Source organism: Hypanus sabinus, chromosome 1 (assembly GCF_030144855.1).
Source record: "Hypanus sabinus isolate sHypSab1 chromosome 1, sHypSab1.hap1, whole genome shotgun sequence".
Classification (NCBI taxonomy): Eukaryota; Metazoa; Chordata; class Chondrichthyes; order Myliobatiformes; family Dasyatidae; genus Hypanus; species Hypanus sabinus.
The window spans coordinates 19,698,718-19,723,318 of NC_082706.1; the positions used below are offsets into that span (position 1 = coordinate 19,698,718).

At 41.6% G+C, this 24,601-nt stretch overlaps 1 protein-coding gene across 4 annotated transcripts in view; it reads right to left on the bottom strand.

Annotated features, from left to right (window-relative positions):
- Window positions 1-24,601, bottom strand: part of LOC132391741 (netrin receptor UNC5D-like) — a 775,452-nt gene that overhangs the window by 171,275 nt on the left and 579,576 nt on the right. For all 4 annotated transcript variants that reach the window (XM_059965319.1, XM_059965334.1, XM_059965310.1 and 1 more), the window contains 2 exons: window positions 20,761-20,793; window positions 7,136-7,321 (listed from right to left, as the gene is read on the bottom strand). In XM_059965319.1, coding sequence (XP_059821302.1) covers window positions 7,136-7,321; window positions 20,761-20,793 — 219 coding nt within the window. The remainder of the gene's footprint in view (window positions 1-7,135; window positions 7,322-20,760; window positions 20,794-24,601) is intronic.

Sequence of the window (24,601 nt, forward strand, 5' to 3'; positions counted from 1 at the left end):
GAGAGGTCAGATAAAGAGTCTGATAAGAGTCGGATTGAGCTCTATCCACTGCCTCAGAAAACATTTAACATAATCAAGGACCCCTACTGCCCTAGTCATTCTCTCTTCTCTCCTCTCTCCCACTGGGTAGAGTAGGGATCTGTCCTTAAGTTGGATCCTTTCCTGAGGCAGCAGGAAGTGTAGACAGTGGAGGGAAGGATGGTTTCTTTGATGAACTGGGCTGTATTCATAATTCTGAAATTTCTTGTGGTCTTGGGCAGAGATGTTGTCATACCTAGCTGTGGTGCATCTGGTTAGGATGTCTTCTACGCTGCATCCAAAAAAAAATTGGCAGGAGTCAGAATCAGAAACAGGTTTATTGGCGTTGACAGCAGTTGTGGATTTTCTTGTCTCTGGCAGCGGAGCAGTGCGGGGATAAAAAGTACATAATGTGAAACAGGAATAGCGAGGTAGCGTTCATGGATTCATGGACCATTCAGTAACCTGATGGAAGAGAGGAAGAAGCTGTTCCTGAAACACTGTGTGTTCCTGTACCTACTCCCTGATACTATTAATGAGAGGAGGGAATATTCAGAGTGCTGAGGGTACCTTCCTGAGGCACTGTCTTTGAAAAATGTCCTCATAATGAGGAAGCTTGTGTCTGTGATGGAAATGGTTGAGACTACAATCCTCGTACGATCCTGCGCCGTAGCCCCTCCCTACCAGATGGTGATGCAACCAATTGCAATGCTCTGCAAGGTCCAACTGTTTGAAGGACTGGAAGGGCCTATTCCTCACTGTATGTCCATACAAAAAAAAATTCAAGTTACCTCTTCCATATCCCCAGCTGTTCTGGCAAGGTAGGCTAGTCCGGAAGATCAGACTACATGGGATCCAGAGGGAATTGGGCAAGGCAGTTGGATACAAAGTTGGCTGGGTAGTATGAATTTGAGGGTGATGGTGGAGGTTGGAAGCCTATGGCCAGCAGTGTGCTGCAGGAATTGGTGCTGGGTCCACTGTCATTCATCATCTATATGAGTGATGGGGAAAATAGTTGGCAGGGTTAGGAAGTTAGTGGATGACATCAAAATTGGAGGTACAACGGACGGTGAAGACGGAAAAGCGCAGCAGGATCTAGAACAACTGGGAAAATAGGCCAAAGATGGCAGCCGGGATTTAATTCAGAGAAGTGTGAAGTGTTGGTAAATTAAACAGGGCAGGTCTTACGCAGTTAATGCCAAGTCCTGAAGGTTGTTGGAGAACAGAGAGATGTTGCAGTACAAGTAAAAAAGTTCACTAAAGTGGCAATACAGGTAGATAATCTGATGAAAAGGCATATAGCATGCTTACCTATGTCAGACAGTGCACTGAGTACAAGAGTTGGGATATCATGAGGGGTATGGAGAAGGTAAAACCAAGCAGGCCTTTTCAGCTGAGGGTGGGTGGGACTACAACTAGAGGTCATGGGTGAAAGTTATAAAGTTTACGGGGAACATGAGGGAAGCCTTCACTCAGAGTGTCGTGAGAGTGTGGAACGAACTGCCAACGCAAGTGGTACATGTGAGTTCAATTTCACCATTTAACAGAAGCTTGAATAGTACAAGGATATTAGGGGTATGGAGCGCTATGGTCCTGGTGCAGGCCAATGACAGTAGGTAGTTTAAATGGGTTGGAATGGACTAGATGGGCCAAAGGGCCTGTTTCTGTGCTGCACTTGGAATACTACCTAATTTACTTGGAGATACAGCACAGTAATAGGCCTTCCGGCCCAATGAGCCTGTGCTACCTAATTACACCAATTAACCTACTAACCCATACGTCTTTGGAACATGGGAGGAAACAAAGCACCCAAGGGAAACCCTTGTGGTCATGGAGAGAGCGTACAAACCCCTGACAGATAGCGGTAGGATTTGAAGCTGGGTCACTTCTGCTCTGCTCCTATGCCACCCTTAGCTTTTCCGTAGGATCTCAGGGCAATGATATTGCATGCAGTTCCAGTCACCTAACTAGAGAAGGATGCTATTACTCTGGAAATGGTGCAGAAAGGACGATACCAGCACTGCGGGGCTGAGTGATAAAGGAGCTAATGGGTAGGCTGGGGCTGCTTTTCCATAAATGTCAGAAACTGAGTGACTTCGTAGAGGTTTATAAAATTTTAAGAGTCACAGATAAATTGAATGGTCACAGTCTTTTTCTTCAGAAGTGGGGAGTCCAACACCAGGGAGTGAGGGGGAAAGATTTAAAAGGGACCAAAGGGAAAACTTTCTCACACTGAGGGTGGTGGGTATATGGAACAGACTGCTAGAGGGAATGGTTACAGGAGAATTGGACAGATGTGTGGATAGGAGCGACATGGAGGAGGAGGGCCAAATATAGCAAAATGGAATTGGCTCAGGTAGTCCTGGTGTCCTGGTGTCCAACCATTTTAATTCCAATCCCCATTCCTATTCAGACATGTTGGTTCATGGCCTCCTCTATTGCCACAACAAGGCCACTCTCTGACTGGAGGAGCAACACCTCATTCCCCATCTGGGTAGCACCCTACTCGATGGTATGATCAATGATTTTTTTTAAACTTCCCCCCCCCCCCCATTCCTTCTTCTTCTGTTCCCTAGTAAGGCTCCCTTCTTAACTCTTTTTTCTCCTCACCTGGCTATCTCCTCCTCTATTAGATTCCTTCTTCTTCAGCCCTTTACATTTTCCACCTATCACATCCCAGCTTCTCACTTCATACCCCGCCTCCTCCACCCACCGGGTTTCACCAATCGTCTTCTGGCTTGTCTTTCTTCTCTCCAACTCCCTTCCCCAACTTTCTCATTCTGGCTCCTCCCCCCTTCTTTTTCAGTTCTGATGAAGGGCCTTAACCTGAAACATCAACTATTTATTTCTGTCATGAATGCTGCCTGAACTGCTCAGTCCCTCCAGCATGTTGTGTGTGTTACTGGTGAAATTTGTTCTTTTGCAACACCGGTACAGGGCAATACATAAAAGCAGCTATAAAACAAGAGAAAAACTACAGATTCCGGAAATCCGAGCAACACACTCAAAATGCTGAAGGAGCTCAGCAGGCCAGGGAGCATCTATGGGAAAAAGTACAGTTGACGTTTCGAGCCGAGATCCTTCAGCAGGAGTAGGTTGTTTCATTGTCAGTTCAGGAAGCTGATGGTAGAGGGGAAGACACTGTTCCTAAAATGTTGAAAGGGGTCTTCAGGTTCCTGTATCTCCTATTTGATGGTAGTAATAAGAAGAGAGCGTGTAGCAGGGGTCCTTTATGATGTTGTACGTCTCTTTGACTCTAACAACCCAAAACAGGTTGCTTGCTCTGAAAATATGTTAATAGGCAACAAAATGCAATCTAGCATTGGAGCAGGGAATGGCTTCCCAACGAGCAATTTATAATAAATCAGTACATACTAACTAGGTATTTATAAAACGAAAGACTGACATACAGTCTAAGCAGTGTTTTGAGAGAATTCAGTGTGATTACAGAGTGGTTGCACTGGGACATTAATCAACTGTACACAGAAGAGGCAGAGTATTTTGTCAATGACAATAACCATTGAGTAAAGTGCTTTCACTTGATTCAGTTTATCTGTTTGTACCGGTGCTTTTGAGTCCAAGTGTACTCGTCTGCAATTATGATAGTAACTACAATGATTCACATAGAAAATTACTCTCCTGAACTGATTAATCTACTTCCCTTGAAGTCCCTGCATTTTACTAAGTAAATGCTCTTCCATTCATTTCCATTGAACACTTGGCCTCCACATGACAATGACCTTTATGGTTGCTGCTTTTGTCAGTGGCGTTTGAAGTCCATTCACGTAGTGCACTCTCAGATAGAAGATTAACAATGTCTGTACTTATCTTTGTGAATTCTAAACTATTCTCATCTAAACTGGTCAATTGAAGATACATTAATCCTCAGAATCTCTCTCTCTATCTCTCTCTTTATTTCTCTCTATCTCTAGCTCTTTCTCTTTATTTCTACCTCTCTCTCTACTTCATCTCTCTATATCAATCTTTCTCTAATTCTCTCCATCTCTCTCTATTTCTACCACCTTCTCTACTCCATCTCTCTATCTCTAGGTCTCTCCATCTCTATCTTTCTCTCTCTATCCCTCTCTCTATTTTACTCTCACTCCCTCTCCCTCCTTCCTTCCCTCTCCCCCTCTTTTTCTCTCTCAAGCTCTCAAACAGACCTGAAGGAGCTGTGTGAAAGACACACCTGAGCCATTAGTAGCAAAAGTCTATTCCTTCCTGCAGTCTCCTGTGGTTGGAGGTGACAGATTTTTGGCAGTTTGGCAGTCCCTGATTTTCAGACAATGATGTAATCAGAAGCACTATTCTTATAATACAACAGTAACAAAACAATGAGTCATAAAAGGCAATGTGAAGAACATTTCCCCTGGTTGGCATGCATTTGAAACACGGCAGTGGAATCAGCACAACACAAGTAGGGATGTTTCGTAGTGGCATGGTAGCATAGCATTCAATGTAATGCTTTACACCCGGGTTCAATTCCCACCTATGCTGGAAAGCAGTATGTACGTTCTCCCCGTGACTGTGTGGGTTTCCTCCAGGCGCTCCAGTTTCCTCCCACCTTCCAAAGTCATACGGGTTAGTAAGTCCATTGGTCACATGGGTGTATTTGGCAATGAGGCCTTCTTGGGCCAAAGGGGTCTGTTACTGTGCTATAGCTCTAATAAAAATAAATAAATAATTATGTCCTTCTTCCTGCAGCTGAGGCCATTATAATTTCACTAGATTTCTGAAATGGTCTCAAACATTGGAAATGGACCCCAAACACACTGAATAGTTAGTCACTGTGAATGCTTGACATAGGTGAGTGAACAGGGGGGTGGAGTAGAAGGAGGCATATCAGGGGAATGGGTTTGATCTGAGAGCCAGCACAGACCAGAGAGCCAAATACCTTCCTTCTATATCATAAGAAGATGAGAGTTCCTGTAATCGCTGAATTTCGCACCCTATTGGATTGCTGCCTTTGTTAGATGTCTTGAGCTCCTTGACTACACAAAACTAGAGAGCAAGGAGCTCTCAGCCCGAAATGTCGACTCATTATTCCTTTCCATAAATGCTGCCCGATTTCTTCCAGTAACTTTTTTGTGTCTGCGTGTGTTACTAGGGAGCGTACACCACTGGTGGAACTCACCAAACCTCCAACTGTGGATGCAAGTGGACAGGAAATTAGATGTGCAGATTTTTCCATTTACATTTCCTGATTTCACCCATGGTGAAAGGGAGGAACTGTGTTTTTTAAAAAAAATCATTTGTTCGTTTTTATTCTGATACCCTCTTTCTGCATTAAAACACCTAAAGGAATTAAAGACCTGAAAAAGTATTTGTTGTCCTAAGTGTGTATTTTCCCCAGGCTACAAAAAAAGAAAAATGGAGGAATGTGTGAGAGGGAAGGGTTAGATTAACCGTTAAAAGGTCAGCAGACCATGATGGGCCAAAGGGCCTGTTCTGTGTTATAGTGTTCTAAGTTTTGTGTAAACAAGCAGAGTGCAGACTACTACTTATAATTTAGTGGAACACCACTTAAGAGATTTGTTTTTTTGTAAACTGACATAACATTGATGTCAGCCAATTGTGTGTCAATGGGGCTTTGTGAATTGGACTACATTAAACTAAGCAGAGACACCTTCAGCTAAATTATTTTCTACAGATCAAGGAAGGTTCCAAATCTGACATGGGCACAAGAGACTGCAGATGTTGGAATGTGAAGTGATAAAGCAGATGTTAGGGGAATTTAGCAGGTCAAGCAGCATCTGGACATGGGAAAGGCCAGTCAACATTTTGGTCCAGATGAAGAACCTAGACCCAAAGTGTGACATCCCATTTCCCTCCACACATACTGCCTGCTCTGAAAAGATTGTCCAGCATTTCTTTTTGCTCTAGATTCTAAACCAGAATTAAACACATCAAGTATGCTCACAGGCATATTTGCTCAGTCAGTCAATAATTGGGATTCCCTCCCCCCACATCCTCCCCCCCTGACCTTTTAATTTTGGTGTCTTTCCCCTTTCCTGTCAGAAGGGTCTCAGGCCAGAACATCAACTCTTTGTTCATTTCCTGACCTGACCTGCTGAGTTTTGTGTGTCCAGTCACAAGCAAGAGAGAATCTGCAGTTGCTGGGAAACTGAGTGACGCACACAAAATGCTGCAGGAACTCAGCAGGCCAGGCAGCATCTATGGAAAAGAGTAAACAGTTGATGTTTCAGGCCAAAACCCTTCGGCAGGACTGGAGAAAAACTGCTGAGGAGTAGATTCAAAAGGTGGTGGCGGGGAGAGAGAGAGACACCAGGTGATAGGTGAAACCTGAAGTGGGAGGGATGAAGTAAAGAGCCGGGAAGTTAATTGGTGAAAGAGACAGAAGGCAATGGAAGAAAGAAAAGGGGGGGGGGGGCAGACGAGCCCCAGAGGGAGGCAATGGGCAGGCAAGAAAATACATTGAGGGAGGGCAAAGGGGATGGGAAGTGGTGGAGGGTAGGGGGCATTACTGGAAGTTTGAGAAATCAATGTTCATGCCATCAGTTTGGCTGCTACTCAAACAGAATATAAGATGTTGTTCCACCAACCTAAATGTGGCCTCATCATGACAGTGGAGGAGGTCATGGATAGAAATATCAGAATGGGAATGGGAAGTGGAATTAAAATGGGCGTGTTGCTTTGGACTTCCAGCATCAGCAGACTTTCTAGTGTTAATAATTGGGACGTTTACTGCACCTAAAGAGTTGGTCCTCACAGAACTAATTTTAGGTGTCTGGAGTCTAACTAAAATGTTTGAATATTCAGTGATAGCTAGGACGTGTTCCTATTGTGAAAAATGTAATTCAATAGATGTTATTGTAACTATTGAAATTGTGCTCAATCACCTGTTGTTATTTTTGTTCTTAAGAGTATCAAAGCTTGATATATTTGAGTTCAGAGAGCACCTCCTGAAAAAAAGACCTTTTATATCTCAATGTCCAGTCTCCACTTGGCTCAGTCACAGTCACAACACATCCCATGTCCATATTAATTGACTTCCAATAACACTGTTATGGAGCGTTGACCAACAAGGTCATTCAGCACAAATTATTCAATCAAGCAAACCTGTAATAGTCCATTTAAAACTGTGCAGCACACTAACCCTGCCTGACTGTTTTGAAATTGAAAGACTGGAAACCACCAGTAAGGGCTGAAGAGTCGATAACATCGACACCATATTCACTTTGACTTCTCCGATACAGCGTGATGCCCACCACAAGCATAGTGACTGCGATCACTGCGGCCCCGAGCCCGGAGTATAATGCCACATCACTGTTGATCTCGATACCTGGGCAAGAAGACAAAAGAATTAGATGAAAAATTGTAGTTGTTAGCCTCTATTCTTGCTGATTCACATCTGAGTGCTCTGGGCAGCACAAGTGGCACAGCTGTCTCACAGTGCTGAAGACACAAAGTCCAAAATTCAAAGTAAGTTCAACATAGATCTATTACACTGGACAACAAAGATTTTGCTTCTAAATACTTTTGGGTGTATCTTATGGATTTTGTGCTACTGATCATGAAAATCGCCATGAAATTTCCCTATCACGCACTATTTTTTTGAAATCCCCTGTATTTTTAATTTCAATGCATAATATAAGTTAGAATCACAGATGCCAAGATTAAAGAAGGCATTTTTGTTGGTCCACGAATCAACCAGGTCATCAATGACAGGGAATTTGAAGAACCTCTATTGGGACCAGAGAAAATTGCATGGAAAGCATTCAAGATATTGTTGAAAATTTTCTTGGCGACTACAGAGTACCAAACTACATTCTGCTGGTTGACAACATGCTTCAAAGATACAAAACCATGAAGTGCAACATGTCACTAAGGATTTATATTATACATTCCCATTTAGAATTCTTCCCTGCAAACCTTGGCCTCTGTCAGTGACGAGCACGGTGAAAGGTTTCACTAAGACATTGCAGTCATTGAGAAATAGTATCGGGGCAAATGGAATCCATCAATGCTTGCTGATTATTGTTGGACGCTTAAGCAAGAAGCTGCAGATAGTGAGTTCAAACAAAAATCATTAACGGAACATTTTTAGATTAGTTGAACTATTGCAAAGCATCAGCACCATTATGCAATGAACACATTATATTCAATAAAAAATAATTTCTTGTTTCTCCAGATTCCTATGTGATACACATAGTCTAAAATTATATTTGTGTTCAGCTTCAAGCGGTCTTTCATAAACAAAAAAAAAAATTCTGAGTAAGCAACCTAAAAAAATCTGATGTCGAGTGTTATCCAAGTACAGTGTGCACATGTTACTGCACATTGAGAGTCATTCTCATGCAGACATTTATAGCCAAAAAAATAAATAGAATTTTATAAAAACTATATATAAACAAAGACTGACAAAAAACCAATGTGCAAGAGAAGACAAATGGTGAAAATAAAAATAATTCTGAGAATGTGAGTTGTAAAGAGTCCTTGAAACCCCTCAAATTGATCCAGGTTCAATTCCAACCTCTGGTACTGCAAGGAGCTGGTACATTCTCCCTCTGATTGCCTGGTTTCCTCTCTTATCCCAAAGCTGCAAAGATCAATAGGTTAGTTAACCTTTGAATTACTCCCTGTGTCAGTTTGGGAGAATCTGGGCAAGAGAATATGGGATTGCAGTGGGATTTGTGACGGTCACCACAGATTCAGTCAGCTATATCTCTCTGTGACTCCATATCTCTCTGAGATGTCTTGGGTCTTTTGAAAATGAAGGCATCAATTTTTCCCTCATATTTTTAAGCAACAAGGAAAATGCCAGGTTCTCATTCGCAGTAAGATGAACAGTATCATGGGGTGGAAAGAGATACAATTTCATCCCAGCACTTACATCTCTCTGGACTGTTGTGTGGAAAAAGAAAAAGGTTTGTACTCCTCCTCTCCCCTCCTCATTCCTTCACTTCGGTCCAAAGTACTGTAAGTCAACAAAAGATTTTTGCAGTGTCTCCATGGTTAACCTCTGCTCAGCAAGCTCCCAGAATTGATCTGCAACATCATAATGAGCAGATAATCTATCATAGAGTTCAATAGTCTAGTATTTGACTAGTGGACAAATATTGGCCAGGACACTGAGGCGAACTCATCTTGCAAATTGTCTCAAGTGATTGCTTACACTCCATTTGTGAGGTGTCTTGCTTTAACAGTGCTGTCACCCAGGTGTTGTCAATCTAGATTGTAGGCTTCTGGGGTAATTACCCAACTAGAGACTGACTTTGACTTTGATGTGAGAGACTCAGATTAATGACACAATCCTGATGCCGGAAACCATGTTTTTAAAATAATGTCTTTTATAAAATTTGTACTTTTTAACAAACTCGTGTTTTTTACACTCACTGGCAGAAAGCAGTATAGCAGTTAAACTAACAATTTATTACCTTTCTCATTTTCCATTCTCTAAATATTAGCACATTACCCATGTAATGTAACTAGTTCAATTACATAGTAATTAATTCATTCCTATCTAATGAAGTTCTTTATCTTATCAAGTCAAGTCAAGTCAACTTTTATTGTCATTTCGACCATAACTGCTGGTACAGTACATAGTAAAAATGAGACAATGTTTTTCAGGACCATGGTTTACATGACACAGTTCAAAAACTAGACTGAACTATGTAATAAAAAAAAACACAGAGAAAGCTACGCTAGACTACAGACCTACACTGGACTGCATAAAGTGCACAAAAAAAAACAGTACCGGCATTACAATAAATAATAATAAAGAGGACAGTATATAATATAAATTATATGATATATTACTTTATTTTCCTGTTCATGTCTTCAAGGGAAAAAATCTCGAGGTACCATATGGTAACGTACTGTATGAGGGTCGATTTTTTCTATAAAAGCGATGGATTTTTCAGAGATGCCATCTTGGCTTCCTTTGTCTTAGCATCACTTCTCAGCCCTTTCTTTAGTTTACATAGTATTTTTTATGCTTGTTTGTACTGTAAAACAAACTGAAATCTTGGAATTAAGAAAACTTGTCATCCCTCACTCCCGGAAAGACCCTAACGACAAGAAAATGGACGGCGATCCAAACCTGTCATTTCTATTGGTGGCATCATGCAGCATGTAGGCTGCTTAAGACTTAATAGATGGGCCTTGAATGGAACAGGTTAGACACGAAGAAGCCCAGTTACACTCTGAGACCATTTTATTAGGTACACCTGTACACCTGCTCATTAATGCAAATCAGCTAATCACTTTGTAGCAGCTCAATACTTAACAGCCCACAGGCATGGTCAAGTGATTCAGACCAAACATCACAAGGGGGAAAAATGTGGTCTGAGTTAATTTGACTGTGGAATGTTTGTTGGTGACAGATACAGTGGTTTTAGTATCTCAGAAACTGCTAATCTCCTGGGGGTTTTCACACACAATAGTCTCTATTGTTTACAGAGAACCATACAAGAAACAAAAAATAAATCCTGTGAGTGACAGTTCTGTGGGGGAAAAAAATGCCTTGTTAATGAGAGGGGACAGAGGATAATAGTCAGACTGATTCAAGCTGACAAGAAGGTGACAATAACACAAGGTGGTGCGCAAAAGAGCATCTCTGAACTCACAACATGTCTAACCTCGCAGTGGATGGGCGACAGCAGCAGAAGGCCATGAATGGCCACTTTATCAGGTGCAGTGACCACCGAGTGTAATTCAGCTCTGTATAAGAGAATAAAATTCACCGCAAGAGAATATTAAAGAGGGGTAGAAGCATCTCAGTATTGGTGCAATCACAGGAATTCTGGTGCCCACTACAGCTGCCTGTACTCCAGCGTGTCACTGTTGACAGTTTGATTGCAGTCACAGCAGGATTAGCAAACATTCTTTTGTAATGAATCTCCCCATAATATCTAATGATTATATCACTTAATCCACCTGAAGACAATTAACCAGTTACAGCTGTTTAAAGGAAAATAAATGCCAGCGCATCTTACAAAGCAATAAGAACAAGATTCATTAAGTCGCAACCTGCTGTGTGTAACAAAATGAGTTATTTCTGTACAAACTCATTTAGCTCACATATTTGAATTATTTCAGTCAATGCATCATTTATGATGGGGTTATATTTATAAATACAACCAGTGCACTGCTGTTTAGGCGAATGGCTCTACATCGCTCCCAGAATGTCATCTGTTGTTTGATAAAAGTGCAGAGACCACCCTAAGCAATGGACAGTCAGCGTTGTTCAAGCTGGGAGAGAAGCAGGAAAGTCTGGCTGCAATTCATGTTCACAGCATTGTTTATTTATTTTCGTTTGCGCATTTTTCCTCCTTTTGCACATTAGTTGTTTGACAGTCTTCGTTAAGTATAATTTTGATAAATTATATGACATATTACTTTATTTTCCTGTTCATGTCTGCACGGGAAAGAATCTCGAGGTACCATATGGTAACATGTACTGTATGAGGGTCGATGGTTCTGCTGCTGTTTGTGCTTGGGGGATGGGGGGGCCTTGAGGTTCTGATATTATTATCATTCATTCTTTGGGGTTTCTTGGATGTTTCTGTGAAGAGTAAGAATTTCAGGTTGTACACTGTATACATTCTCTGATATTAAATTGAACCATCTGAACCATTTGATTTCTTATAACATCACAGGCTGCAGAAAAATTGATACGCACTTTTGTGATTTTTTGAAACACTACTGCAAAGCACTCTCTGCTGTACAGTCTAAGAAATATATAAATTGGATTCAGCTTGTTTGAAATGCAGCAGCAAGAACATTAACCAAAAGAAGAAACTCTGAGCACATTTCACTGGTTTTAGCATACTAGCCACCCGTGTCCTTTAGGATCAATTTTAAAATTCACTTAATTGAACTTAAGACTGAATAATCTAGCTCCTCCATATATTTTGGAGTCTTTCTCCCCTTAATCTTAGATCCACAAATACCGGTTTGCTTGGGGTTTCTAGAGCCAAGCACGTAAGAACTGGTGATGCAGCCTTTTGCTCGAATGCACCAAAAATCTGGAGTACTCCACTGACTGAGGTAGCCAGGTTAGTACTGCGGAACAATTTGAAATACTTCTTAAAAACTTACTTTTTTAATTTGGCCTATTTATAACAATACTTAATGCCTGTTGATGTTGATTACCTTTATCTGATTTGGTATATTAGATCAAATTTTATTCTATATGCTTGTCTTTCCTTATGATTATTAATTTTGTCTCATACTTTTATGACTATATTGACTAATCTTTATAACTAATGTAAAGCACTCTGAGCCTGCATCTTAATGTACGAAAGGTGCTAAGTAGTTATTATTATTGTTGGTAATAAATTTACTTTGACTCTGGCTTTGGGTTGCTTTCTCTCGAGTGTTGAGGGTAAACTTGATTAAAGTTCTTTTTTTAAGAAAGTGAACTTTATTGTTAATAAAAATATATTTTATAATAAACTGTTCAGTGCATTTTCAACCTTTATATTCATTGCCAATGCTTTCTGTACTGACCTCTTCCATTCGTACACATCAATAGCACTGCTGCCACTCTGGGGTGTAATACCGCTGCAATAATAATTAAGGGGCTTCCTTCCCCAACCCAGCCCCTCTCCCTTCAATAGGAGAAGAAGCCTACGCTGTGGTCCTTCACCACCGAGCCATTGTGATGGCTGCACTGAGCTTCAGCGTGTCCCTCAGCACGTACGCCCGCTGCCTGGAACGTCCCAGATGGCAGCATTCCTCCATGGATATCCCGATGCGCTGGCAGATCCAACAAGTTTCAGGCAGCCTTTCACCGAGTTGATGATCAGCCAGCGGCACCTGATGTCCGTCTCCGAGTGTGTCCCTGGGAACAGCCTGTAGGTCAGAGAGTCACGCAGCAGCTCTGGATGAACCATGACATAGGCCCTTTCACCTTTCCCAACACCCTCTTTGCAAACCCACAGTCCGCAAAGAGGTGAGCTGTTCTCTCTTCCCCACAAGTCATCCTACGGACAGATTGATAGAAGTTTATAGAATTACGAGAAGTCAGAATCTTCCTCCCGGGGTCTTAAACAAGAGGGCACAGCTTTAAGGTGAGGGGGGAAGATATAAAGTGGGTGATATGTTTCTGGAATAGGTTGTCAGGGCAAGCTGATATGATATTGGCATTCAAAAGGCTTTTCGATGGGCATATGAATATGCACTGGATTGAGCGAGATGGTTCATGTGCAGACAGAAGGGACTAATTTACAATGCTTGGTACAGACGTTACAGCTCTTCCTGTTCTGAACTAGTTAATGTCTTGGAAGGATTATGTTCTGGGTGAACAGAGTGTAGTAGTAAGTTATAAACCAGATGGTTATATAGAGATAGGTTAAGATAGATCAGATCAGAACATCAGTACTGACTATTCATCCTCATGACTACCAGACAGGTATATGGAGGAATTTAAGGTGGAGGGTTACATGGGAGGCAGGGTTTAAGGGTCAGCACAGCATTGTGGGCCGAAGGGCCTGTACTGTGCTGTATTGTTCTATGTTATATCATTATGTTCTGTGCCATATGATGTGGGCAATCATGGTCTTCTTCTCTCTATCCATGAACATGATTGTTCTCGGCATTTCTTTCTACAGAAGTGGTTTGCTATTGCCTTCTTCTTGACAGTGCCTTTACAAGACAGGTGACCCCAGCCACTGTCAATACTCTTCAGAGATTGTCTGCCTGGCATCAGTGGTCACAAAACCAAAATTTGTGATATGCACCACCTGCTCATACGACCGTCTACCACCTACTCCTATGGCTTCAAATGACCTTGATTGGGAGGCTAAGCAGGTGACCTGTGGGCTAGTGGGGGGAAGGAGTGCCTTGCACCTCCTTTGGTAGTGACTTATCTCCACCCTGCCACTGCACTGACCATTAGGAATGCATTTTATAGATTTTGAGATGAAAAGGTCTGGGTTGATCCTAAGCCTTCTATTGTATGTCACTTTAATTCTTAAGCCCACTGCTATTTTGATCTGTTTGAATTCAATCTTTACCACTACTATAGGAAGGTCCAATGTACTCTTGAAGAGGGTTATGTTACTTTCATCCAGGTCTTTTGCAACTTTCTGGTGTGAACGTTGAGTTTTCTAGCTTCACAGAAACAACTTGCTCATCATTTCCCATTATGAATCATGTCTCTTTCTCAAGATGTTTTCCTAATGTCAGTAAAGAGTCAATATTGTGGGACGAGATCCTTCATCAGGATCAGAGTCTCATCATGAAACTTTGACCCCTTACTCCTTTCCATAGAAGCTTCTGAGCTCCTCCAACATTTTGGGTGAGTTCCTCTGGATTTCCAGCACCTTTAGAATCTGTAGAGATTTTGTCCCAAAGATCAGTACTCAATTCCCTTATTAACCTGAACCAATTTCCATTTAATCTTTTACCTTTCACCTAGCAGACACAGGAGCCTGTAAATGCACACTCATTGCTTTAAGAACAACTTCTTCATTACCACCACCATATTTTTGAATGGCCCACGAACCCATGAACACTACCTCAACATCTTGCTTATTTTGCACTATTTATTTACTTCTTTATATGTCCTTATTGTAATTTATAGTATATTTTATGCATTGCCCTGTACTGCTACCACCAAACAAATTCCACAACATACACTCAGTGGCTGCTTTATTATGTAACACCTGTAGATAATAAAGTGGCCATTGTGTGTATGTTTATGGTCTTCTGCTGCTGTAGCCCATCTCCTTCTATGTTCCATGTGCTGTGCATTCAGAGATGCTCCTCTGCATACCACTGTTGTTAAGTGTGGTTATCTGAGTTACTGTCAGTTTGCTGCCAGCTTGAAATATCCTGGCTATTTTCCTCTGACCTCTCTCATTAAGAAGACATTTTCAGCTGCAGAACTTCTGTTTACTGGAGGTTTATTGTTTTCTGCACCATTCCCTGTAAAATCCAGAGACTGTTGCATGAAAATCCCAGGAGATCAGCTGCGTCTAAGATACCCAAACTGCCTTGCCTGGCACCAACAGTCACTTCCATCACATTTCTTCCCCTTTCTGTTGTTTGATCTGAACAACCAACTGAACCTTTTGACTATGTCAGCACGCTTTTACGACTGAGTTGCTGCCACATAGTTGGCTGATTAGGTATTTGCATTAACGAGCAGGTGTACAGTTATAGCTGATACAGTGTACGTCAATGAGAATATACTTGATTCTGATTCACACTTCATCTTTGTCGAAAGCTGTAACCACTCCACTCATTCCCCCCCCCACCCCGTTCTGTCGAAATGCCCCTGACCCAAAGAGATGACTGGCAGTTCAAAATTGCTTCAGAGCAGTAAGATGAAAGATTAAAGCCGTCTACATGGACCAGATAAGTTTGATCCAGAGGTTTTAAGGATCAAAGAGCGAAGACAAGCAGTGGAGTTTAGGGAAGGAACTACAGATCTTGAGGGCACGGTAGCTGAAGACACAGCTGCCAAGGATTACATAGACAGGGAGAGATAAGATCACAGGGGGAGGGTGTTGTAATGTATCCAACAGGGTCTAGTAAGTTTGATGTTAACCACAGGAACTTCAAGCAAGTAAACTTACTCCAACTTATTTATTCTAGCTATTCAAAAGTGCTGCACCTCATGATTTTTTCACCCTTGGCAAAATGCTTGCAAATTCACTTTGAAATCTCCCTGATACAATCACATATTTTTGTGATGCGGCGACCGTGTTTGGATACGAGCGCTGCAGCTGTGGACCCGGTGATGGTTTGTGCGGTTTTAGCGTGATGGTGCTCTTCTTATGTTCAGTCACAACCGCTCGCTTTGTTCGCTCAGCCAAAAGGTACCGTGGATGTTTCCTTAACCCGAGTTACTGCCCGCCCTTTCATATTCTGTGATCGCTACACAGGTTGGACTATTTTGAATCCCCAGGAACAAAGGGACAAAAAGGAGTGGGAGTAATCACAAGCTTCTCAATCCTCTCCTATTCAATACGAACCTGGCTAGTCTATGCTGGTTTCAACTTAACCTCCTGTGTCAGTTCCCCATGACCCTCACTTCCTCAGCCTTCCAAACATTTACCTATCTCCACCTTGAATATATCCAAATGATCTGGCCTCAACCGTTTCTGGGTTGGATAATCGTATCAGATCAGACAGGGCACCGTGGTAATGTAGTGGTTAATGCAACGCTATGGCAGGTCAGGGCTTTCTGGAGCTTAGGGTTGAACTGGTGCTGTTCTGTAAGGATCCTCTGTACATCCCTCCTGTGGAATGTATGGGTTTTCCCGAGGAGTTCCGGTTTCCTCCCACAGTCCAAAGCCGTACCAGGTAGGTAATTGGCCATTGTAAATTGTCTCGTGGTTAGGTTAGGGTTAATTGGGGTTGTGGGGTCGCTGGGGTGGTGTGGCTTGAAGACCGGAAAGGGCAAGTCCACACTGTATCGTTAAATAAAAAAACTAGAAGAATAACAATTCCCTCTCCTTGTTCTAAACTCTAAAGATTATAGAACCAAATTCCCTAGCTTCTTTTAATAGGATGTAAACCCTGGTTAAGACTTTTACTGCTAAGCTGTAGTATTTCATTTTAGCAGTTCCGAAAGAACAGTCCCCTCTGCTTTCACCTTTTGAGCTGAGATAAGGGACTTTGTTGCTCAGCTTAGGAATGTGGTGTCAGCCAATCAGGATGGTGGAACTGGGAGAAGGTTCTGGAGAACACTGGTGTGGGTGGAGGTCTTTGTTGGCAGGAGTTGGGAGAAGACAGGAGGGAAGGTGGCTGAGGAGGCCATCCCTGTTACACAAGGTGCTTTGTGCAGATGAATGGCTTCAAGGAGGAAGGACCAACACGCCCGTGCGAGAGCCTGTTTATTCAAGATGGATTTCGAGTGATATTCGGAGACAGTGTGTGTCTCAAAGACAATGGGTTCTGGAAGAGTGGAGCTCCACTGTGTGCATGTGACTGTTTAAGGATAATGGGCCCTTTTTGGTTTTTTCCTTTCTGTCCTTTAATAACTGGTTGCTTAAGTTAACATTCTTAAATCTACTTCTTTATAATTGTATGCAGTGTAAGATCTGTTATTTCTTGCTGACGGGCGATTGTTGGGGGCAGTAAATCACACGGCATTCACGCAAACCGGGGTTCAGGTGGGTGTGACATCCCAACCTTACAGATTTGGCAGGACCAAAGTCGTATACACCCTAGACGTACAAAGCCTGATAAAGGTGGGTTTCTTGCCGCAGAGTCCAGTGGCTGTTAGCGAGGGCTAATGAGCTGCATTTCCAGAGATGCCCAGTAGAAAGGGGTTTCAAGGATAACCCTCTTCTTCCAGTAATTGAATTTCCTTTGGACTGCCTCCAAATTTACTATATCCTTTTCTTAGTTGGGGAGACCAAAATCATATTCTGTGTTTTAAGTGTGGCCTCACCAGCACCCTCGACAACTGTAGCAAGATCTCCTTTTTCTTAACCTCCAACCAAAACAAAGACCACATTTCATGCTATGTCTTGTCTCTACGCTTCCCCTAACAAAAACATAAAGATGTTGCCTGGGGTGGAACATTTCAGAAGAAGCTGAGGTGCAGGCTCCATTTTCCTGCAATCAGGAATGTACGAAGAAAATCTGACTGAAATATTCAAAATTATGAAGGGCATGGATAAGGGCAATGGTAAGAGATATTTCTCCTTAATAGAAGCGTTTTTAACCAGAGTTAAAAAGTTTAACTTCGGGGACACTAGATTTTAGAGGGGAAATAACAAAGAGTTTTTTTTCCAACCAAGAGAGCAGTTGAAATCTGGAATGTGCCCTTGGCAAGAATGGTGAATGCAGCAAGTCTTGCAACATCAAAGGAGCATTTAGATGAGCCTTTGAATGCTATGGCATTAAAGCTATGGACCAAATTCCAGGCTGTGTCTGGCTTATGTAAGGGTTCTGTTCCTGAGAGATGTCCCTATGCAATTTCTGCATAAGTCAGGAACGTTGATTTTCTGTGGCTACCCATTTTACACCGCTCTACGTGCACTACCTGTAGTTCTTTCATACCATGAAATATTCACCCTAGCAGCGCCAATAATCATTTTGATAGATTATATATTCTGTCTTGTCATTAATGAATATCATGAAACATTTCATTGTTACTTTTATTGTATTTTCAGTTTTTCTCCGCTCAAGCTGGTAAACCCTGAGTTACGGGCAGAGCCAAACACACTCATTTCTCAATTGCTAGGAACTTTCGGACTATTCTAGTGCGGTTTTGTATTGTGGCTTTCTGAAGACTTACACAGATGATACTGTGTAGCTCAAATTATTTAATGCCATTGTATAGTGCCTTTGAGATGACACCTGTACTATCAGCATAATGTATGCCCTGTTCATGTTCCATAGTCTTCCAATTTCCTCTTTTAATTCAGCATATTTCTGGTGTTTTTCACAGTGATTTCTGTAAGTCATGTGCGTTTGGAATATTTGCTATATCTATTAAGTTGTTCTTGCTTGTTTATACTATATAATTATACCTGGATGGTTATACGGATTGTCCTTCTGTTATAACGGGGTTTTTTTCTCAGCACAGGCTGGTTTACACTGTGGTAAGGGCATAGCCAAGCATGCTCGCTGGCAATGACTGGACTACTCTAGTGGTGCTTAGTACTGTGGCTTTCTGAAGATTTACATACAGTAGATATTACTGTGTAGTCCTAATTGTTTAATACTATTTTGTAGTGCCTTTGGGGTGACACCCAGTCACAGATATTACTATTAGGACAATGCATGCCCTGTTCATGTTCCAAAGTCTATTAATTTCCTGTTTTAATTTAGCATATTTCTGGTGTTTTTGTCACGTATTGATTTCTGTAAGTTATCTCTGTTTGGAATGGTTATATCTATTAAGTAAGTTGTTCTTTCTTGTTTATCCTGTATTATATTATCCAGGTGGTTATTATGGATTGTCCTATCTGTAATAGCTGACCGGTCGTAATATAATTTGTGGTATTCTGACTCAAAAACTGGATCAGGCTTGTATTTATAGTAAGGCACGATTTCACTTCTGAGTTTGTATTTTAAAGCAAGATTTTGATGAATGATGTTTGCCGCTCGATTGTGCCTGTGTAAGTAATCAGATTGTGTTAAACTGCTATTATTATTACTATTACTGTTATTACTATCTTGAAAAATTCTTTAAAAATCTATGAGTAAATCTGCATGCAGTTGTCTTTCCATAACCTGGGCAGTCCCTTTATTGGTCAATGACATTAGTGTAGGTATGTATTTGATGGCTGGCATGGACACAGTAGGCCAAATGGCCTTTCTCCATGCTCTGGGACTCTATGCCTTTATGATTTACCTCACACTTCTTTCTTAATGTTACAGAAAAGAAAAAAATGTATTTAATTTCATGCTCCTCGGCATCTAAAGCAACTCTCTTATTCTCTATCCTTGCCTGCTGTGACCTCATGCCTCTATTGGGTAGCCCCACAGGGAAAAATGGTAGAAGCTATCTAAATCCTCAGCAGTCAGGAGATGGGGAAAGGTGTTGATTTTCTCAAGGCAAGAGGTGAATTTATTCAGATCCACAGTTATCTGCATAAACTAAAATTTACACTGTGATACCTCATGTCTTTGAATTGAATTATTAAGTTTGCTATTTGAACCGATATGTTAATTCTTCTGTTAAATACTAGATACATGTGACATGAACACTTTCCATTGCTGAGTCTGCTTTCTGGATTTTAATTCCTTATCTTGCCAAGGTTTGTTGTGAGGACATTGGTCAAAGAACCTTGAATGCATGAGCAAGTAGTCCACAATGGATCCTTTCTAAGACTAGGAACAGCAGCACTTTGAGAATTTAAGCTCCTGCTGCACAATATTACACTGTCTTTGTTATTCCTCTCCATGCCTTCTGACGCATCAGGTGGCAACTTCACGGTTTCCTTCGCATCTTGTCTGTTTTTTACAAGGTCGAGTCGCTAGCTCGACATTCAACCCAGTGTGAATTGAAAGTATTCGAGGAGTCGGCAAAATTTGAACCCAGGACCACTGGCCTCGAAGTCCAGATCTGATTCTACTACACCAATGGCCAGCTTACAATATTACATGCCAGGTGTGTTTTTAAGGCAATTGTGTGTGAATATTAATTTTAATGGGTAGAAAGCTCCTTCGATATCCTTATTCCAGTTTGTAATATGCGATTTGGAAGTCAAGCTGATCGTTGCTTTTGCAGCCCATTCCCAAGTTTTTCCATAAAGAAGCCGGGGCTGCTTTGCAAAATGAAACGACGTCAAGAAAGAGAAGTCTTTTTCACTTGAAGAGAAAACCTGTTGTAATTGCTGGCTGTGATAAAATGTTTGTGAGACTTGGTTTCATCAGGCTTACGGGCAAGGTATCTACAAATTGCAAAGGCTGACGCCCGCTCCTAAGGCATGGAGGTGAATTCTCAAGCAGTTGAGGTGTACAGAGTAGAGCGCATTAAAATATGAAAGGCATACAAAATGATCTGGTCTATGCCTCATTATAAAGTGATCGGAGATGTCCTTCTACATAGCCAGCACAACAGAGACTCGTTGTTGTCATAGCTGATTCTTAAGCTTCAGAAGAATAACTTACAATGCCCTGCTAGTTCGGAAAGAAGGCAACTGAGAGCAGAATGGCAGAAGACATTAAAATAGCTGGAGGCGATAGAGAGGCTGTTAACTTTTTCCAGGTTCATTAAGCTACGAAAGCCCGCAGAAACTGCCTCCTCTGAATTTTTTTGCCTAAGTTTTCTAAATAATTAAAATTGGAATCATTATGCATACTCACTTTGAGGTTGCACCTCCTGCACTGGTGGCTGGTCTGTTAAGAATAACAGGAAAGAAAAACAATTAGTATTAATGTAAAATCCAAAGTGCAAATGCTTTTCATTCTAGTTGTGATTTACAATGCTTTTCTCTGTCATTGCTAGCGTTGGCAGATGGGGCAGGTCAAGTGTGGGCTGCTAAGCCTCCCAGTAGCTCCAAACGTGTGCCAGATCAGTTGGCAGCAGGCACTTCTCCATGGAGTGTGATTGACAGTGTTCATATTTCCCCTGTGGTCTCGCCCAGCAGTCAGTGAATAGGAGCTGGCAGATTCATCAAAGTCAACAGGCCTGCATGTCAGCCATGTTGTGTTTCCAAACTGGAGACTGGGTTACAAGAAAATAATGTTAACCACTCCCCCACAGCTTGTTTGCATGAGTAACTTTGACTGCTTGATCAAGGATAGATTATTCATGTACCCATTGCTAGAAATAACTTTTTAAAGTTCTTTCTTGGGATGTGAGCACCACTGACAAGGCACCATTTACTGCCGGCCTGAAAGTTCCCCTTGAATTTTCTGAGTGACCCTATAAGACAGAGAGGCCATTCAGTTTATCAAGTCTACTCTGCCATTCGCTCATGACTGATTTATTTTTCTCTCTCGATCCCATTCTCCTGCCCACTCCCCATAATCTTTGATACCCAAACTAATCAAGAAGTTATCAGCCTTCACTCTAAATATACCCAATGACTTGGCCTCCATTGCTTTCTGTGGCAATGAATTCTACAGATTCACCACCCTCTGGCTAAAGAAATTCTGCCTCATCTCAATTCTAAAACAGTGTCCTTCTGTTCTGAGATAGTACCCTTTGTTCCTAGACTTGCCCAATTTGGGAAAAATGAGAGACCATAAGAGGTACAAACAGCCTAAACCTTAATAGCTGTCACATTTTTTATCCTAATTATGATCTCTCTTGTATAATTTTGTACACTTTACGTTTAATTTATGTTTTTCTTGTGAATATTTTGTCTCTCAATACTATGTACCTGTAAATAAGTTTTCCACTGTTCCTGTGAATACATTTATTTATTTTGGAGAGACAGTGTGGAATAGGCTTGTCCAGCCTTTCGAGCTGCACTACCAGCAACCCTCCAATTTAACCCTACTCCAATCCCAGGATAATTTCCAGTGACCAACTGACCTACTAACCAGTATGTCTTTGGATTATGGGAGAAAATCAGAGCACCTGGAAAAGGCCCACAGGGAGTAAGTACAGACTCCTTACAGGGGATGCTGGGATTGAACTCAAACTCCAATGCCCTGAGCTGTAATAGCGTTGCACTAACTGCTACACCATCATGTCCTTGTCCATATGACAATAAACTCGATTTAGACCTTGACTTTGATTAGGTTGGTAGACTTCACACATTTACGAAAGCTTTAAAAATCTAGCCAGCATTTATTACAAACACATCATTACATGACTCTGACTGTTGGTTTTTACAAAATCTAATTTAATTAACTGCGTTTAACTTCCCAACCATTGAAGCTGGATTTGAATTCATGTTCCTGAATCCCTCTGGATTTTTAATCCATTAAATGAAGTACAGCATAGTACCCATGAACATACAGTGAGTTTTGCTTACTGCAAGGTAGGTCCAGGCATTTTATGTTCACTTGACCTCACTATTCTGCTGCCTTTTTGGAATCCAGATATGTCCTGTGTCATATGGTCATATGTCAGCTTAGCCAATGGTGGATTAATGACCTAAATTGTTACTAATTGCTTTACTAATTGCTAACTTCTTGCATTTTGCTTTCTTTATGCTTGTTTATATGTTTGTATAATCAGCTATTTGTCTGTAAATGTTCAATAGATCGTCAGTAATTTGTGCTACAGTTAGTTCTGAACTTCTGTCCTTTCTGTTTTACAGGGAGTCCTTAGTTTTACAGAGTCAATAGGCCGAATGGTCTAATTCTACTCAGTAGACAATAGACAATAGGTGCAGAAGCAGGCCATTCAGCCCTTCTAGCCAGCTCCACCATTCACTGTGATCATGGCTGATCATACACAATCAGTATCCCATTCGTGCCTTCTCCCCATATCCCTATCTTTAAGAGCTCTATCTAACTCTTTCTTGAAAGCATCCAGAGAATTGGCCTCCACTGCCTTCTGAGGCAGAGCATTCCACATATCCATATTCTCTGGGTGAAAAAGTTTTTCCTGAACTCCATTCTAAATGGCCTACCTCTTATCCTTAAACTGTGGCCTCTGGTTCTGGACTCCCCCAACACCGGGAACACGTTTTCTGCCTCTAGTGTGTCCAATCCCTTAATAATCTTATATGTTTCAATCAGATCCCCTCTCATCCTTCTAAATTCCAGTGTATACAAGCTCAGTCGCTCCAATCTTCCAACATATAACAGTCCTGCCATCCCGGGAATTAGCCTCGTGAAGCTACTCTGCACTCCCTCAATAGCAAGAATGTCCCTTCTCAAATTTGGAGACCAAAACTGCACACAATACTCCAGGTGTGGTCTCACCAGGGCCCTGTACAACTGCAGAAGGACCTCTTTGCTCCGATACTCAACTCCCCTTGTTATGAAGGCCAACATGCCATTAGCTTTCTTCACTGCCTGCTGTACCTGCATGCTTACTTTCAGTGACTGATGTACAAGAACACCTAGATCTCGTTGTACTTCCCCTTTTCCTAAATTGACACCATTCAGATAGTAATCTGCCTTCCTGTTCTTGCCACCAAAGTGGATAACCTCACATTTATCCACATTAAGCTGCATCTGCCATGCATCAGCCCACTCGCCCAAACTTTCCAAGTCACCCTGCATTCTCATAACATCCTCCTATGTCTTATGGTCTTACCAAAGGTTGATTAGCTCTTGATAACTAAGGGTGTCAAAGTTTATGGGGAGGAAGCAGAAGAGTGGAGTTGAGATGGATAATAAATCAGCCTTGATGGAATGATGGAGAAGGTTTGATGGGCTGAATGGCTTATACTGCTCCTATGTTTTATCATCTTATCCTTATCTATACAGTTTGAACCAGTTTTCAGTATAAAGACCAACCACGAGGCAAATTCTATGTGAAAGCTAGAGTGGGTTGGAGGTAGTTATCTGCTTCTGTCTTTTTTGTTATGAATATCTAAAAGAATGGCTGTAACCACAGGATCAGTGCGTCAGTCCTGACTTCCAAAGAGTTTCTGCAGAATATTATCTCCAGATCCAACACCAGCAAGGTCAGGTAGGGGTCATGCCCATATGATAGAGAATCCTCACGGCTAATGCATGGAAAACGGGCATTTAATTTCAATGGTTTGCTTGCATCTCCCGTGAACCTCTTCTCAATCCAACACATCTATTCCTTTCTCCCTTATCCAGCCTCCCTTAAAAGTATCCTTTCTCAAATTAATTCACTGGATACGAGCATCATTGAACTCCCCCTTAACTGTGGTCTTTGTGGCCCCTTGAGAAAACTCCATCACCTCCACCACAGGTCTCGAGTCACCTGTACGGAAGACATTTTACCGTAGCTGAAGGTTCTGAGTTAGCTAGTTGGGTTGATTGATTCTTATCATGTTATTGATAAAGTTCAAAAAAGTAAATTTATTATCAGAGTGCTTATAGGTCACCGTATACAACCCTGAGATTCATTTCCTTGTGGGCATGCTCAATAAATCTATAGAATTATAACCATAACAGTATCTACGAAAGACTGCCCAACTAGGGTGATCAACCAGTGCGCAAAAGACAACAAACTGTCCAAGTACAAAAGGAAGAAGAGAGCATGTTGTGATAATGGATGCTGCTTTCCTGAATCAACATTTCATGTAAATGTGCTCAATGGTGG